A 19,865-nucleotide genomic window follows, 5' to 3' on the forward strand; every position below is an offset into this window, starting at 1 on the left:
AAGAATGTGTTAAGCATTATACCAAGATATATATTTTAGAGTATGATGTGTTTCTTGTCTCCTTTGTTTGTTGACCATTTGCCATTTCAATGCAATGTAATGTAGCCTGTATTTTCATGGAAATTCCTGCTTCCCAAACCCACAGACTGTCTTGTCAGATTTTGTTCATTTTTTAGCAGATAGCTGATACTCATGACTTACATGTTAGTACAGTGTGATTGAAGTGTGACTCTTTGTTTTAATAATAAACTAATTTTAAATAAACCCTTTTTCCAGTCACTGGCTTTCAATTCCACTGGAATAATGGAAATCAACTTATGGGACATTTTTATTCAGAATAAACAAACGAATTAATTTATCACTGCAAGTCTAATATATATCAGGACACTGTTAACTTTCAGTGTGAAATGTGTTTACCTTTGTTACAAAATAACACCATCAAATTTTACATTTTTACGACAAAACACTAGGGGCATCTGAGAGCAGAAATGGATTTGATGTCACCATTTACTTTAAAGATAGAAACATTTGTGTGAAAAAAAGAAACACTTTATAGTAAAGGTTTTAAAGCCCTGAGGGTCTATTTTCATGAGTCATCAACCACCTCTGTGGAGATTGACATAATAAAATTAATGCTGAAATGGGCACAACAAAACAGGTGGAAAATCCATTTTTGGTCTATGGTAAAAAAAAAAAAAGTGGAATTTGATAATAATGAAGAATAAAAGAAGTGAACGTTTACTTTAAAGTTTTTTAAATGAATGCATATATATTACACCATCACTGAAGGAAAAGAGTCGATCTTTATTATTATTGTTTTGTTATTTCGACGCTGTATGTCATGAGATGAAGGTGTGTGTATATAACAAATATATATTCTATATATATATATTTAAAAAAACATTTTTCTCTGCGTGTGTAGTATCTCCATGTCTCCAGAAGGGGGAGCGCTCATTACTTCAGTAATTTCAGGGCCTTGGTGTGTATGCATGTGTCTGTATGTGTCCTGTTCTCTTAGACGTCCACATCTCTTCTTTTCTCTCTCCCTCTCTCCCGCCCACCGAGCGAGCGCTCAGTAAAATTAAATTTACCGGGAGAGACGGAGGAAGATGGCGGCTACTGACCGGTCTAGGTCCGAAGCTGCGAAGCAGCGGCGTCAGGATCAGCTGCGGCGGTGGCAGGGATCCGAGACGGACTTAACCGGCGCTGAAATGCGGAGTCGTGCTGTGAAGTCTGCCAAAGTGCGCTTCGCTCAGGGCGCTGTGTTTATGGCCGCCTGCTCGGCCGGGGACAGAGAAGAGGTGGCCGAGCTGCTGAGACAGGGAGCGGACATCAACCACGCAAACGTGGACGGGCTCACGGCGCTGCACCAGGTGAGAAGGACAAGTTTATACACAGTTTCCTTATTCACAAACTCAACTATGTTACTGTTTATAGTTCAGGAGACTTCACACCCCGGACATGGCTCAAGTCGGAGAGACTGTGTGTGTGTGTGTGTGTGTGTGTGTGTGTGTGTGTGTGTGTGTGTGTGTGTGTGTGTACTGTAGTAACAGTAAAGAGTGAGGAAACACAAAACACTTAGAAACTTAGAATCTGTGTAGTTGTTAATGTGTTTAAAGTCCTGATCCTCCCTCAGCACATTCCTGATACTGAAGAGTAAAGATTACTGAAGACAAACCAGGCTTGTGTTTAGTTTTACACACGAAACAAACCGCATTTCTATCAGACATCCACATAAAAGACAAATATGTTCCTTAGGAAAGTTTTCTTTCTTTGGCTCTGTTACTATTCTTTAAGTGCTGGACAATTAAAGCTATGAGTCGTTTTACTGTCTTTCTCTTCATTAAACTTTACAAACCTTTACAAAAGTTTACAAAACTTCACTAAACCTCCTCTAGCATGTAATTATAATACTAATTTATTGCATCTTTATAGACCTTTATTTCACCACACAGTAAGCAGTCAAAACTGTAGTTAAGGGAAATAAACCTGGCAGTAAACAATGTCATTGTGTTTATTGTGCTCAGTGATTCTGGTGATAATTACTTGGTATTTTTTTGTAATTCATGTGAAGTTTATTGCCGCTCTGACGTGACAGGGACAACTAGAGCTGCGTTTGAGAGGAGATTTCAACTAGTTATTCCTTACAGACAGCCTATTTAACAAACCCAGAAAACACCCACGATTTGTAGTTTTAACCTGACAACATAGAGTACAGTGAACATAGAGTACAGTGAATTTAATCAATTGGATCAATTAAAACAGAAAATTAATTGGTTAAATCTTTAACAAACCAAAGTAATCCTTGTTTTGACAAGTTAATCATCAGCATTAGTGTCATCACATCTATAACTAACACAGGCCCCATTAATCCATATAGATATGGAAACTGCATTTTTGTTTTAAAATCTCTACATCACTGTTTTAAAAAAAAATTCCCAAAATTATTTGTCTACACTGAATGATAGATAATACTTATATCACTAGACCATGTGTGTGTAAACTGGATAACAGGCACAACAACTGCATCATCCACCATTTTGTTTGTTTTGAGCTGAATGGATCACATAGTTAATGTGTCATTGTTTTTGAAAATTTTCTCTATTTTCTCAGTTCATGCTAGAAGGCAAAAACAGCTTTTCCAAATGTATCCACTTAAGACAGCGTTTTCAAAAAGCGATGTCTTCCTGGACGCTCATAAAAACACAGACACAAAGATATGTTTTCTCAGTTGAAAGGCACACGACACACATGGCTCCTTTTACTTTCTAACATTTTTAGTCGTCAGTTCTGTGTTTATGTATGTTTATTTCACTATGTACTGCATCAGCTATATATGATTGAAATGACTTCAACCAAGTAGAGACTGTGAATTTTCTGACTTCAGAACAAGAGAGATCCATTTGAACACATCTCCAACTTGTAATTCCTGCTAGGAATCTTTTTGAGAGCTCTGACGGTATGTCATTCTAAGATAGTTCATAGTGAAAAGTAAAACAAGAAATACATCAGAATTTTAAGCAATCGTTGCATCTTGTATTTGAAATACTGAAATACAAGGTGAATTTTAATTAAATTTAACAGACTGCTTTATCCTGAAATTTTCAGAGGTGCTAAATTATCACATCTGCTTTAAAAATAAACAAAAATTCCAAAAGCTCTTTAACTCCAGCTTCCAGTGAGTTTTCATTTGTGATTCTGAATATAGTCGGCTGAGTTTACGCAAACACTCCAATCTGTGAAGTAGGAGATTCTACGTGAGTTAAGGTGGATGAAGTTTATTAATAAGCCAAATGTTTGCACCTGGTTGGTCAAATGTGTTCTACACCCCCTCTGAAATGCATACACATAAAAAAACCACACACACAAGGAGGAAAAGTCATGACTACAGGCCTAAAGGAGAAATGGAACAGGGCGGAAACATAACAAACCTCTCGTCAGCTGAAGAGTAGGACTGGTGCACAAGCAAGAGCAGTAGTCAAATCTGGTGACCTGTAAACACTGCACATTGTAAATGGTACACATTGTATCATTAAAGCAAAGACCAGTATTTAAATAACAGCTAACAAATGGTAAATTGTGCAGCTCTGCTGCAATGTTAATAGTGTATTGAGCTGGAACAAAGCTCTGTTTCAGTCGTGGTGATGTTATGGGTGGATAATGGCTAAAGCTAGCTGTACATGAACATGTTGTCAGTATGGAGGCCTGAGCCAGTCAGGAGGATGGGGTTAGGAAAAAGAAGGGTCAGGACTGCTCAGTGTGTGGCTTTTATGAGCCACAAAGCAGATTTCATTTGTATAAAGGCCTTGTTTGTTCGCAAGTTGCAGTTTGTCGAGATGGAGCAACAAGAAAGTCTCTGGTATCTCCAGGATGTGAGCTGACACTGTGTCCCCCAGGAGTGTCACTGCCACAGCTGAGTTGTTTTCAAAAATTAAACACTAAAAATTACAGCTGATGAATTTCTAAAAATGTATTATATAACTGTTCTAAGAAAAGCAGCAGTTTCATATGAAATCTTGTAAAAGAGTAAGCAAGAGTGATATGTCGCGCACGCGCGTGTGTGTGTGTGTGTTTGAGTTTCTCTCAGCTCTGCTCTGGACAGAATCAGTATCATGTACTGTCGTACAAGTTTCTCCTTATTCTGGACTCAGACACACACACACACACACACACACACACACACACACACAGAGCACACACTGTGCTCTCTTACAGAGACACTTCACATCCCAGGAGTCCTCCTAATGTAAACACAACTTTGCATCCACCAGCAGATGGGGATCAGCCTCTGATGACACACCAATGTTTTGGCCTACTGTAAAAGCTTCTTCAACAAACTCTTAAGTTCAGACAGAGAAACTCAGCCATGTTTGTTTGAATATAACGTTAAAAATTTTGGATGATTGCTCGGATTTGTGAGCATGGGCTGAAAGTGTATAGCTTTTCATTCTGGGAAAATCTCATAGTGTGAAAAAAACACGAACAGAAAAAAAAACCTGTCTTTATGTTTGGCGTCTCGCAAGATTGTATATATGTTATAGTGTGGCCCAGGAATTAAACCAGGAACAGCAGTAAACTCCCAATATTATGTTAAAATGAACTGCTGCCTATGCCAGAGTTTTGATTCTTGTACCAAATCAGTACTATTTGCTAAATTAAGGTAATCATATCATATGTAAGGAAAAAACATCCTAAAGTCAGTTACAATCTATTATACAACAGTTCATTGTGATGCTCTTATCTGATTGGTCGAGCAGTTCAGATGAGACATTTCAGTATGTGCATCACTCCACTCATCTTTGTTCACCATGTATAATTCTTTATACTTTAGAATTCTACCTAGTTTGAAACTGACTTAGAATATGAAAGTGAAGGGAAAATTTTTCCTGTAGGCACCTTTTAACAGGGAATATACACATCAGTTTTCTAAACAAGAAATTCATATAAAGGAACTGTGTGTTTAAGTTTTCTGGGAAGTTCGTATGTACGAATTGGGTCTTTTGGGCTATCCAGCTAGACAATGTGCAATAAATGCGTGTGGCTTCTTTGTGATCTTGTTCTGCAAGTAGAGCAAAAACGAGCCAGACATTTGTCCACATTCTGACTGAAACTTTTTTATTGCACTGTAGTTACATGTTTAATGCTACATGTTTAAGTTGTAAACATTCTGTGAGTGGGAAAATTTCTTTGAGGTTGGAATTGGTGGTGTCAGTGAGACAACATGGTGTAATCAATGGATACACCATCTGCAGTTAAAGCTCAGAAGCTGATTTCAGTTACATGTCTATACAGTATATTTGTAGTTAATTAAGAGAGCGTACACCTCTAACTTGAACCACTTAACGTTGTAATTACAATTTCCCAGGAAGACTTAAACACACTTTTGCTTTATGTGACTTTCTTGTTTAGATAGCCGTTGTATAAAAATGATATCACGTTCCCAGTTGTGCAGTTCTAGTTAATGACTCAAACCCACAACACTGGTGTTTTATAGTGACACAGTTCCACTATGCTACTCTACCATACTTGTTTTAATCACTTCAGTTTCATACTGTATTCTGTTTTTTCAGCTTACAAGTGTGAGTTGTTCTTACAGAAATATAAATTGTATAATTTATATTAGAACGTTATTAGAGCTGTTACAGATTCAAGAATTCAGCTTCTGAGCTTTCTGAGCCGTACAAGCACTCAAATGAGTTAAGCAGCAGTTTGAGAATTTATAGCTCTTTTCTTTAAGGCTCAGACACACACTCCATAGACTGTAATATACTGTATACATGCAGTATTTTATTTTATTTTTATTTTTTTTTACCTTGAGCTGTAGGAAAGTCGCAGTTGTAATGTTCTGAAACAGCCCATTCCCCACACAGATGTAACACTAAGACCATAACCTTTTTAGCCGTGATTTAAAGTGAAAGAATGATTGCTTTTGTCCCGATAAAGTCTCTGTAAAGGGTCATTTAATTTTACAAAAACTTTCTCAGCGTGTAATACTCTGGTGTGCGTTTGCTAGAAGAGGAAACACTAATTGGCCGTGCTGTTGTATGAATGAACATAGTGGGAATTCTGCCACACAGGAAGCTGGGGCCAGGCCTGATCCACCTCTAATCTAGTTAACGTAATGAAAAGCAGGAATGCGTTTAGTTTCTCTGTAGAAACTTCTTAAAGCGTGACTCCACAAGTAAGCGCTCATACACAGAATGCTGTAAACAAGAAAAAACAAGGATGACACACACACCGTAATAGGGAATCACTCTAAACTACTTACTATCATTCACTAAGATTTCATTTGACTTCACAAATATCAGTTTGAAAGAATGCTGTGGTCAGGACACAGGGTTAGCCATGAGATTCTGCTGCTGGAACAATGGAGGGTTAAAAAGACCTGCTCAAAAGCCCAACAGTGGCAGATTGTGCTCAAAGCCCAGCACCTACACTACTGCCTATTGTTCTGTTTGCAAACTAACATAGTGCCAAATTTTCAGATCTATATCTTTATCTTCAGTGCCAATTTTTTTTATCTATTGATAATCGATTAATGGGGAGTGGCTATACATGATAACACTCACAGGCCTAGATTTACAAAATATCAAATGAAACTTGTATTTGTTTTTTTTTAAACATGGCTAAGATCTGTATATAATCTGGGACATTATTCTTGATATGCAGGCCTACAACCTTTATACAGTCTTTAATATCATACAGTGCTGCAGTTCATCACTGCACTCTTCTCACTGTACATTATTTTGTAGAGTCTACAAACTCCTCTGCCCCCAAATTATAGCCAATCAACATGTGCATCTTCAGTGATTGAGGGATGTGGAGGTATTTTGAGGTGTTCTGATATTAACCCACCTCCCCCTCACACCCTGGAAGGATTCGCTGATGCAACACTGTTGTTGAAGAATGTTTTGAGTTTATCTCTGGTTGTGGTTAATATAGGATGTCACAGACAAATCTTGACAATAGTCAGAAACAACACTTGTATTTCAAAATTCACCCTGATGATGACATCAAAGATGATGACCTGATGATGATAACTGTGACTGTGCAGACAGCGGTGATGATGATGATAAAAGTCTACAGTTACTTCAGTAATCAGTAAAAGCTTAGACAAGTTCATAGATCAGTTCATAAGCTTCCACAACACCATGGTACAGTTTGACACAACTGTAGAAGAATGTGCATGTGTGTATGCATGTGCGTGGGTGAACGTGCTTGTGTGTGTGCATGTCTGCGAGTGTGTGCGTCTGTTTGCATGGGCCTCTTGTCGGAGATTAGGGGTTAGGCTCAAGGAGTTGGAGGGGGAAGAAAGTCAAACATCAAAAACCCAAATACATAAATGTTAAAAACCCAATTTTTATTAAATAAATAAAGACAAATCTTACCAAAAGCATCCTGTGGCATTTATTTACTGGCATAATTCTTTATTGCATTCACATTTGTGGACATGCTGGTGTGATACAACTCTTGACGCAGTATATGTGGAAAGTGTGCGTGCGTGTGTGTATGTGTGTGTGTGTGTATATATATGTATATATATGTATATATATGTGTATATATATATATATATATATATATATATATATATATATATATATATATATAATATATATATATACACACATACATACATACACACACACACACATATACAGTGTGTATGTATGTATGTATGTATATATATATATATATATATATATATATATATATATATATATATATATATATATATATATATATATATATATACATATATACATATATATACACTAGTTACAGGCTCCAGATGCAAATGCCACATCTGGAACCAACTCTAGCCTTTTATGAGCTTTCTCCCGGATGAACGGCTGAATCATAGACGCTATTTGTCCAAATGCATCGTCCAGTTACTCCTGTTTCATAGAAAGGGCTATAATTTATATAAAGAGTGCATTGCCATAAATACCCTCAAATTAAAGCTGATCATCTGCATTTCACCGTCACACACCACTTCTTTCTAAAGCCCAGCGTGCCTCATTAAAAGAGCTGAAACAACAGCTTGTGTCACCAGCGAGCTGCAGCAGAACCGTTCCTGAAAGGAGAAAGGTATGAAAGCGAGGCTGGTCATGCTCAGGCACGGCCTCATACTTTTCCATAGTGAGATGTTTGAGTGCTTGCAGGTCTTCAGACAGGCTGTATTAGGTTTATCTCAGTCAGATGATGAATCTGTGTGTCTACAATGAACATAGGAGGAGAGGAAAACATTCTGGAAGCTATGAGGAAATCATTTAACTGGCATGCCACTGCATGAAGGAAGTAGAACACACTAACTGGCAGTGATGTGTGACCATATTTAGTCTGTACAGTGTTATCAGTTCTTTCTGTGCTATTCAGTTATTGATGACAAGATGAATTATACAATTTACTGAAGATTTGTTTGTGTAGTTTTGTGTGTATGTTAGTGAATTTATCCTTGGCTGTGTATAAATGTGTGTTTGAACTTTAAGTTGATACTTTGTCCACCGCATTTCTTTACTGTCCATTCCTCTCTGCTGTGTTATTTTCTTGTTGCTCAGCAACAAAGATTAAATATAGCGCTATGCTCTCCTAATTTTCCATCTCTTCTCTCCAAAGTCTTCAATTCGTTTTCTCTGCCTCTTTGCCCTACTAGTACTTTTTTCCTCCCCTTTTTCTCTTTAGTGGTACTTGGAAAGGTTTTTTTTTGTTTTGTTTTTTTTTTGGGTGGATAAGGATGGAAAAGAGTCGTTAATGTGTCCTTTGTTAAAGGAGGGATTTGCAATGAGAAGATGGAAAACATTCTTCAAGCAGCACAAACGGCTGTTGTCAGAAGTAAAGGCCACTCACTCTGTACGACACACACACACACCAGTCAAACAAGTACACTTACTGACCCACCCATGCCCTCATGCTGATATTCCCACATCCACAAAGAACAGTCTATGCACTGGCCTGGCCAGTATGATGGATGTTGTGAGAGAATCTGTTTCTTAGTGGATTTTTAGAACGTTGATTAGAAGTAGTTGATGTTTTAAAAGAATTTAAAATTAATAAATATTTATCAGTATTTCATGTTTTTAAATGCAGCACCATTTTGACTATAATACACAATATGACTGAATGTAGTAATATGATACATGATATATTTATGATATTGCTCACCCACACCTAGTATTACTACTGCTATGATCGATCACACTCTCACACACACACACACACACACACACACACACACACACACACACACACACAGTTATACATTTTGGAGACCTTGGAGTTTACTGTTGAAGCTGCATGTCCTCCTGTTGTCCATCTGACTTTCTCTTCCTCTCATCTGGTGCATGCTGTATAATCTGTGTTCAATAAACTGGATTGTCTTTTAGATCTACACTAGTTTTGTCTAGCGTAACACAAGTTTAGTGTAACACCCCCTCTTGTGGGTTTGTGAAAGGCATTGACTGAATCTAAACACGTTACATGAGACATTAAAGGGAAAGAGAAATGCTCTGTTTTGTCTTAATAACATGTGGTGCTGCATTTGTATGTTGGGCAGCAATCAAATCTTACAGTTTCTTTAAAGCACTAAACAGGAAGTGTAGAAAAGGCAGAACAGCTGCTTGAGATCTGGCTCTGTTTAGCTTGTTTATACATCCCTGTTCTCAGGTGTTGAGCGCATGTAATCTCGTAGACGCAATTTCACTTTTTTCAAAAGGGAAATCCTCTGTTGAAGTCCTCCGTACATCACACAGGACTTTTAAACGATGGAGTACCAGACTAATTGTTTTTCATGCTGCACACTGAAGCATTTGAAGATGGTCTTTGGGAAGCCACAATATTTGAAAAACAAAAGGTTCCCATACTGCTGTTTCACACAATATTAATCATGAAATACCTGATTATTGTATTTGCAGTCATTTCAGGGCACAGTCTCACCTCAGCAGATAAGGGTAATGCTTATGTTCTCTCTCTCTCTCTCTATTTTTTTTATATATATATATATATATATATATATATATATATATATATATATATATATATATATATATATATATATCGCATAACGCTTTGTATAAACCCCTGCCTGATCCTGAAGCTTTTTTGTGTTGTCCTTTAAAGTAACATAAAATGAGTTTTTGACTCATGACTGAATATTTTTGTATACATATTGGTTAATAAGTAAAAATTCATACGGTGTACACTCTATGACCAGTAGTATGTAGACACATGGCCATCACACTCGTATGTGCTTGTTGAAACCCAGATTTCATCCTCTTTTATATCCTTGTTTACTGTTATAATACCCAACACTCTTCTGTGGGGTTTTGTGATCATTCAGCTACAAGAGTATTAGTGTTGTTGGGTGGGGAGATTGGGGTTCAGTTCCACTTCATCTCAAAGCAGTTTAGTGGAGTTTAGTGTGTCTTCAGAAATCTGCGAATTGATGACCATAGAACTTGACACAAGAGCATGCAAACTCTGTAGAAGTCCTAGCACCTTGCAATTTTTCAAAATTACAGATTTTCAGCAGATTTGTGCCAAAACACATTGTGTGATATCATCACAATATGTTTTCAGTTAAAGCTCTTTAATTTTTTTAATTACAGCTATCAGAGAAAGTAATTGCATGTGTGTCTTCACCGGTAGAAGTTTAAAAGAAGAATCCTGTGCTTGTAATTTCAGCAATTCATGTAAAATAAAAGACAATTTTGGGAAAATCTTAAGTTCTTCCACTCCAACTTTAACACATCATGTCTTCATGGAGCTTTGTGCTTTGCGCACGTCATGCTAGAACAAGTTTGAGGTTTTTTTTTTCTAGTAAAGGAAAATTGCAATGCTACAGCATTCAAAGGTATTTATGTGATTTCAACAGTTTTGGGGGAAGAACACATTTGGTGGTGGTCAGGTGTCCACAAGCCTTACTGTGTATGGTGTATATAATCACTAGCTTGCAGATTTCTAATAAATGCCTCTTGTTCATGGGTCCTATAGCACAAGGCTGGACAGAGAACATGCAAATCATTACCTGTTTATATCAGCTACTGTTATGCAAATATTTTGAAAAGGTTGCGGTGCAACAAGATGACCTGATCAAAAGCATAAAAGCCAGCTCCAGTCACAGAGAGATAAGAAGCGCATGTGCAAAAGTGTAATTTATGCAAAAACATGTTTCTAATATAATAATTGGCTGATATAGCTTCAATTTTTTGACTGTTTCACACTTCAGATACAAACAGCCATGTAAATCCTTTATTGTAGTAAATAAGACTTAAGTAAGTGTATATGGCTAATTTAATAAGAACACTGGGATAATACTTGTACCTATCAGTTATGCTATCAAAACAGCCTCAATTCCTGATGCCTTAGATTCCACTAAGTTTTGGAGGCTTTTCTTTGAGATTCTGACCCATGTTGTCTTGACTGCATCACGTCATTGCTGCAGGTTTTTCAGCTCTTGTTCCACCACATACCAAAGATGTTCAGCTGGATTCAGATCTGGTGAATGTTTAGAGCACTGATGTACACTGAAGTTTTACATCATTGTCAGTGTCATGTTCATGAAACCATGCTGTGTGGCTTGGAAGTAGCCATTATTAATTTGCTATGTTAGTCCATGTGTCTTAACATTTGACGTGAAGTGTAAGATGCTTTTCGGCTCACCACAATAAGTGTGTCACCTTGACACCACTATCCCCTAGTGTCAACTTGACAGGTGCAGTATCTCAGCTACGGTGCAGTTTCTCCAGTCAGCCAAGAGCAAGGGTCTCGGGCTGCAGTGGGCACAGGCACATTACAGAAACTGTACAGACTGGAAAAAAAACATCTAAACATCTGATCTAATGTAACCTGGTTTCTGCTTCCAGGTTGATAGTAGGCTTAGAAATTGGCATCAACAGTATGAACAGTATGAATCTCTGGACCAAACCTGCCTTGTTGTCAGAATTTTAGGTTGCTGGTGGCTTTGTACCTGGTCAACAGTTTTGGTGCATTCCATTTTCCAATTTTGGACTAGTTGGTCTGTTTATTTAATTTTGGAGATGGGAGCTGGGCTGGTCATTTTGCTCAGGCATGTGCAGCAATTAAAACATAGCATAGGAGAGCTAGGGTTTATTTAACCATGTTTAATTTTTTTATTCTAACTTTGTACATTAGATCAGAATGGATAATGTACATATTCATTATAAAAGAAGGATATGTGAAAGTTAATTGTTGTTGAAAGTTTTAATCAATTAAAATGGAAACCTAAGATGCATCAAATCCATCCATACATATACCTCCATTTATTGTCTAAGCTACTTATCCTGCACAAGGGTGCAGAAAACCAGGAGTCTATCCCAGGGTACTCAAAGGAAACCCCCAAATCACAGGGAAGCAAACAAACTTTGTGCATACATGGGTCAGGAATCAAACACCCGAGCATGGTGTATATGCTACACCATATATCTACCATGTACAAACAGCATATCGTCGCTGTAGGGCGGAAACCTCGTATGTCCAAATTTTGTCAATTTCATATTTTTTCACATATCGATGCTATTGGTCAGTCCCCACGTGGGTCTGTTATTTAAAGCCTTGAAAATAGCTTGAGCGCAAATCTCATCAACTCCATTGGACACTTCAACTGTCCACCTCTTCTTCACTCGGCGGGAGACCTTCGCGGCATATTTCTCCTCAAGAAGAGTCGCAACGAATCAACACGTCTTCTGAGGTAAATGTCTTCAAAACACTGGGCTCAAAGAAAAAAAATCTTGACCCCCGCTAGTTCTGGTGCTCTTCTGAGGACTGGAATTTAGCGCAAGACAATCCACTGCAACGCGGACTAAACCCTGTGCACTGCAGATAAGGTACAGCGTTTTTTAATTTCCTGAAAAATAACGGTTTTGGAGATACGAGGATTCCGCCTGACAGCGACGATATACAGAATGTATATGTTAAATATTCTAACCACTATGCTACAATGTCTCTGACATGTCACAGATTGGATTTAAACACAGTGTATGTGCAATATATATTAGGAGTGCAGTGTTGCGCAAAATTCATGCTTGAAATCATTTGATATCAAACCCCTTCACAGCTATCCAGTGGTAAACTGATGCTAATGCTACTAGCTATGTGTTGTTGAGAGCTCTCAGTAAACTCTACATTTTCCTTAAGCACTATAATGAGATTGAGGCTGAACAGCATTTATACTGCTATGTTTATGCTGCTATGCCAAATGTTGGTGTAGCCTCCCCCACTTTCTGCCAAAGGATTTCTTTGTGCTGTGGCTGTTGGTTCTCAGCATGCAGTTTACTTGTGTTCCGAAAGAAACTAACATGGCACAACTGAAATGACTTATAACAAATGTCATCTCATACGCTTTCGTAACTAGGCGAATTCACCTGTCCACCTCCAGCTTACAGAGGTTCAGAAACCATGTTGCTTTAGGCTATGGATGTGTGATATTTTGATTGTTAGGACTGAGAGAGTAACACATTTTGACATTGGTTTTGAGAAAGCTTCCAAGTTATTTAAGAACCAGACTTTACTCCAGACCTCCTCTGCTAGTGTTCTTCCTGATTCATGAACTAACCAAGAATAGAGAAGGCAGTTCCTTAACCTAATGATGGGTGTTTGCAAAACTAGTAAAGGCAACTACTTGGAAACTTGATGAACCTGTTTAACCACTAAGAAAGCACCCAAAAGAGTTTTGCGGAAGTCTAACAGCAACTCTGCTAAAGCAAACAGCAACAACAAATGTGCCTTATGAGAAGTCATGTATGCTCACATCACTGACGCTGGGACATTTGCTCTGGTCATGTATTATATAGTTCTTTAGCACAAATAAATGATTCAGCTGTTTGTTTGTTTTTTGGCGGTAGTTAGTGCTCTGTTTTCTATTGAAGTGGTTGAAGTATTGAAGTTAAATTAACATACATCCTCAAACCTGAGCGATAATAAATAGGATGTGAGTTATATACATGTATTTATGAACTGGGCAAAAAATGTCCTCAACAAAAATAACAAGACCTCCAACACTTGTGGCTTTTATATATATATATATATATATATATATATATATATAAAAGCCACAAGTGTTGGAGGTCTTGTTATTTATATATATATATATATATATATATAATATGTGTATATATATAATATGTGTATATGTGTATATATACACACGTGTGTATTTATACATATACAAATACACACACACACATATATATATATATATATATATATATATATATATATATATATATATATATATATTTATATATATATATACACACACAATGTTTTTGTCTGTATATAAATCTAAAATGTACATCTGGGATTAAATGGTCTTGTATCTAAAGCCACGCTCTGTGTCTTTGTTTCTCCAGGCCTGCATCGATGAAAATGCTGAGATGGTGCAGTTTCTTGTGGAGAATGGTAGTGATGTGAACCGAGGGGACAATGAGGGCTGGACACCCCTCCATGCAGCTGCTTCCTGCGGCTTCATCCAGATCACTAAGTCAGTGTGTGTGTGTGTGTGTTTATTTATTTATTTTAGGGCTGTACCTATCGAATATTTTAATCGAGTATTCTACCGAAAATGTTAGCGATTAATCGAGTATTCGGGTAAAATGTATTTTTGCTTAATTAAAGAGCGATATTAAATATACAAGAGAAAATAAGACGGGTCTCTTAAAATGAACAACTAATTCAGGGGTGGCCAACCCGAGGCTCCCGAACCGCATGCAGCTCTTTGCCCGGTTTCATGCGGCTCTTACGTTCATAACGAAGTTTGTATTTGTGTCTTTTTAATATGCGTGTTCGCTTCGCTTGAGTTCAATACGATATTTTCGTCAAACGCGCATGTGAGTGGGATGAAAATACCTCAAACTTTCCCAGTAGGAGCAAGATCATTTAAGTAAACAATCTGTGTCAAGTTCGCTCTCAAAATGGCAGGGAAAAAAGGTGATGTTCATGTGTGCCCATGTATATGATGTGGCTCTTTAGGTTAACACAGTAAAAAATGTGGCTCTTGGTCTCTGACTGGTTGGCCACCCCTGAACTAATTGGTTTCTTTTTTTAGAAAAATTAACTTTTATTTTTTAAATGCATAGTATGTAATGCATACAACAATATTTTCTATCAAAAATAAACATTTAGATATTACCCATTGTTTCTCTGTCTGTACTTGTACTGTGAACAATGACAAAGTTGACTGAGAAGAATTAAGTACATTTAGGTGCCAAATATTCTGGGCTTTAAATGAGCCCTTTTTTGAGATGCAAAAACAAAAAATAAATAACTTTCAAATTACGTTTTTAAAGTATCAAAACTAAGGCATACATTAAAATAATAATAATAATAACAATAATAATAATACAAAAATACTGCCTTTAAGTCATGCAACTTAACTTTCAGAACTAAAAGATTCAAAATCTACAACTCAGCCATAACATAAGCCTTTACTGTCTAATTTGGAATGCTTTGTGGTAATTAAGAGGCAAAAAACATGCACAGGAACTTGGAACTAGAGGCCATGCATGGTTTCACACAGAGTAATATATATATATATATTAATCAGAGCATAAAAGTCTCTCTCTCAATGTGTGTGCTTTAAAAGTCTTTAAAGGGGCATGTGATTGCAATGAAGAAAGGTATCAACATGCTCAGAACTGAGGCTTGCCCTGTGCTTTGAGGCAATGTATTCTGCTGCAGAAAACAGATGCTCTGATGATGTCCCCAACCTTGGACATTTTCTGTCGTTTTCTCCTGTTTGTTTCTTCTCTTTGCTCATTGACATTGTTATCGCGCCCTTACATTTTGCAGCCCGCACTAGCACGCCCCCTCGCCCTCAAATCAAAAGACCGCTAACTCTTCGTGTCTCCTTCTGCTTTGACGTAAGCTCGTTGTTACACACACACACACACACACACACACACAAACAAACAAAAAATAATTGCACAGGAACGTGACGTGAGCTTTAAAATGAATTAAACGAGGCTTCGAGGCAGAGGAATTTGCCTCGATTCATTTTTGTAATCAAGTTACTCGAATTACTCGAGGAATCGTAATCCCTAATCTGATTTCAGTCTATGGGATGAAAATCAGGTCTCTGTGAGTGTACTATTTATTTAAAGAACAGAGATATATTAAAGTCTGATGTTCATGACTCTTGTTTGTGGAAGTGGATTGTGGCACAAACAAGGAAGTTTTCTGAGTTCTTGTTAAGAGTTCTTGTTGCTCATCAGGCTAGAAAAGGTCTACAAAGAGTTTGGACTCCAAATATCTGTAGTCAGACAGATACTAATGGAGGATATTCAAGACCATTGGTACCCTCCCCAGAAGAGGTCAATCAACTAAGATCCAAAAGCAATATTTGTAATGGACTTTTCAGATTTGTTTGGGTCAGAAAGGAACCACAGCAACTAAAGGTGAACACTAAACATCCTCTTTGTTGCAAAAAGAAAGCCAGTATTTTCCAAAAAGAACATTGCTGCCCATGAAGTTTACTAAAGATGATGTGGACAAGCCAGAGGACAATTGGAAAAATAATTTGTGGAGGAATGAGACCAAATAAAAAAAAAAATTGTTTTAAATCGAGAAGCATTATATTTGGAGAAAGGAAAATACTGAATTCCAACATAAGACCCTTATACCTTCTGTGAAACATGGTGGTGGTTATATCATGCTTTGGGCCTGTATTGCTGCCATCATTGATGGAACAACGAATTCACCAGTGAATTCTAATGGAAAATGGCAGGACATCTGTCCATGAAATAAATCTTAAGTCAAAGTTCTGACCTTAATTCAAAAGAAATGTTTTAGAAGGAGGAAGCAAGCAGTTCATGTGAGGACACTCAGGAAAATTTGAGCGCTGAAGCTGTTCTGTACTGAGGAATGGGATAATGGGGCCACCAGGCAATAACGCTGAATAACAAAATTTTTTTAATATGGCCGAAAACACTGGTGGACAAGACATTTTACCAATGTTTTTAAATTCACACGTGTTTGATTTTTCTTTTGCTTTTTTCAGCATTTTTAAAAAAAATTATAGTAACCCAAAACTTTAAATTAAGTGTCAGTGATGCGTAAGGACGGAATAATGACATACCCTTTATAGCCTGCATGAATAACTGTTTGTTGGGAACTTCACCCTGCTGGGTGAAGCTGGGTTAAGAAGATTGCAGGAGAATATTGTGATCTACAGTTTCCCTTTCACACTTTTTAGTCAGTTCATACTACCTAATTCATTGTGCTAAATATTCATCAAATGAAAATAGTATTAAGAAGGAAACCTTCTAATTTTGTGCATGCGTGTGTGTGCATGCTTGTGTGTTGCAGGTACCTGATCGAGCATGGCGCACAGGTAGGAGCAGTGAACAGCGAGGGGGAACTTCCTTTGGATGTGGCCACAGAGGAAGCCATGGAAAGGCTGCTAAAGGCAGAGATCAAAAAACAGGGTGAGTGGATAGGAGGAGATAAAAAGCAGTGAATGAATAAATTGTCTGAGGGGGGAAATGTTTTACAATGAACACATATGTACAGAGGTCAAAGATCTGTGGTCTCTGCATTATGGCTTTTACTGTAGAGCATCACTTTTGCCAGTTCTTGCAGTTAAACTGTAGGATTTCTTTGAGGAATAGAGACATTTTCATTCTGTCTAGCTCATTCCTCAACCTTTTTCTGAACCACACGGTCTGTAATGTACTTTGATTTATTTCGATGTTTAGATTTAAAAGATCGACCTGAATGCAAAGCAACAGACAGAAATATTTTTGCTGTAAATAAATAATAGGCTAACACGATTATTTTCATATAAATATATTATCTTTGTGTGATAATGTTATTTGCCATTATTATTCATTAATTAATTATAGCCTTATAGTCTAAGATTTTGAACAATGGGGGGTTGTTATACTATTGCATACCCATTTTAAAAGCATGAGAATATCGTCTTAAATAGCGCAGTGCAAAATACATGTGAGACAAATGAACTTTTTTGCTTGTTTATTATTCATTATAAGATTTAATTTTCTTCCACATTAGCCAGCAGCCCCTGAGGTATTAACACACAGAGCACAACGTTTGACACTGGAAAAGCTAATCAGAAGAAAGAATAAAAAAGAAATCTGCAAACCCTTTAGATTTATTTTTAATAAATGTGGCCTAAAACATCACCAAAAGTCCTAAAAGGAAAGTCAGAGGACTCAATTCAGAGGACGCAACTCAAACAAATGAGCCAAAAATCTTATACTTGGTCATTTATTTACTTAGGAAAATGATCCAGTATTAAATCTGTGGGTGGCAAAAAAGAATGTGAACCTTTACCTTCAGTATCTGGTGTGATCTTAAATATCTGGTGTGATAAGTGCAACTAATTATCTCCAGTAACTGTTCATCAATCCTACGCATCAACTCAGAGAAACAGCTTCAACTGAAGGATGTTGGTGGGTTTGCTCACATGAACTGCTTGCCTCAGGTCCTTACACAACATTTCTCATAGATTAAAGTCATGACAGGAGTGGTAGCTTGGTCGCCTGGAGATTCAAACTCACAACCTTCTGATTAGTAGTCCAACACCTTAACCACTGATATTCTTGATATTGATTTAAACAAAATTGTACTTTACTGTGCTGAGTATCACACTCACCTCTATAACCATTAAGAAGTATGCCGTGTGTTGTAATAGCTGTGGCATAACCTGAAGTTAACTTAAAAAATCGGTAGAGTTAGAATTTGTGATGCTTGTTGTTTCAGGGGATGGCAGACAACATTAAGAGCAAGGATGACACAATTAGTTAGTGACATAATTTGCTTTGCTGTCATTATAAATTGTTATTTTTATTGGTGTTAATATCGTCTCATGAAGCCTGTATGTAAGGCTAGCTTTAGTTTAATCCCTTATGCCTACTATTTTGTGACATTACACACATGCTTCAAAAGAATCCTGAAATCTTTAATGAGAAGCTACCAGTTGTGTTATAATCAAACAGATGCAGCATGTGAACCATATAAATGTGAAAACAAAACATGTGCAAGGCTCAGGCTTGAGTCATTTTTCTGTAAAGCAAATGGTCTAAAAATCTATATTATACACAAACTCTAAGCTTCGGCATGTGTGTCTGTCAGGTGTGGACGTGGAGCAGGCAAGGAGAGAGGAGGAGAGAGTGATGATGCAGGATGTCATGGCTGTTTTGGCTGGAAGTGGCTCTCTGTTGTCTCATCCCAACACTAAGGCCACGCCTCTGCACGTAGCTGCGGCTAAAGGCTACATCGAAGTGCTCAAGTGAGTGCAGGCTGTGACACGGCTCACACAGCACTGTTTTTATGTGCTGCAGTAAAACAATATCCCCTGTGTGTGTGCGTGTGTGTGTATTTCAGGGTGTTACTGAAGTGTAAGTTGGATGTAAACAGTAGGGACTGTGATGGCTGGACAGCTCTACATGCTGCTGCTCACTGGGGGCAGGAGGAGGCATGCAGTCTGCTTGTGGATCATATGTGTGACATGAATGCTGTCAATAACGTCGTGAGTGTATCAGAACTCATCAGAAACCTTTATTTTCTCTTACTTCTGTTTTTGATATCAAGGTACTTTTTTGTTCCGTAGGGTCAAACTGCTTTTGATGTTTCTGACGAAAATCTTGTGGACAAGTTAGAGGAGCTGCAAAAGAAGCAAAATGCAGTAAGTGTGTGTCTGTGTCTGTGTGTTGTGGTATGTTCCACATGAGAAGTGCTATCTTATCACCTCTCTCTGGTTTATGTTCAAAGACAACTTTCACTCTTTCAAGAAAAGGTTATCTGTGCTGGAACGTACTCTGAAAGCCAGCAATGTGCCATAACTAACACACACACACACACACACACACACACACACACACACACACACA

General features: G+C 37.5%; 1 protein-coding gene across 4 annotated transcripts in view; it reads left to right on the forward strand.

Annotated features, from left to right (window-relative positions):
- Positions 1–1,015: 1,015 nt before the first annotated feature.
- zmp:0000001167 (protein phosphatase 1 regulatory subunit 12A) overlaps positions 1,016–19,865 on the forward strand; it is a 28,203-nt gene continuing 9,353 nt past the window's right edge. For 3 of the 4 annotated variants that reach the window (XM_060886309.1, XM_060886310.1, XM_060886311.1), the window contains exons 1-6: positions 1,017–1,373; positions 14,367–14,497; positions 17,320–17,438; positions 19,108–19,264; positions 19,360–19,504; positions 19,586–19,660. In XM_060886309.1, the coding sequence (XP_060742292.1) occupies positions 1,110–1,373; positions 14,367–14,497; positions 17,320–17,438; positions 19,108–19,264; positions 19,360–19,504; positions 19,586–19,660 (891 nt within the window). In that variant the 5' untranslated portion in view covers positions 1,017–1,109. Of the gene's footprint in view, positions 1,374–14,366; positions 14,498–17,319; positions 17,439–19,107; positions 19,265–19,359; positions 19,505–19,585; positions 19,661–19,865 lie in introns of all 4 variants that reach the window. The other variant, XR_009649448.1, reaches the window with a different exon arrangement.

The sequence above is a fragment of the Tachysurus vachellii genome, chromosome 14 (assembly GCF_030014155.1).
Source record: "Tachysurus vachellii isolate PV-2020 chromosome 14, HZAU_Pvac_v1, whole genome shotgun sequence".
NCBI lineage: Eukaryota > Metazoa > Chordata > Actinopteri > Siluriformes > Bagridae > Tachysurus > Tachysurus vachellii.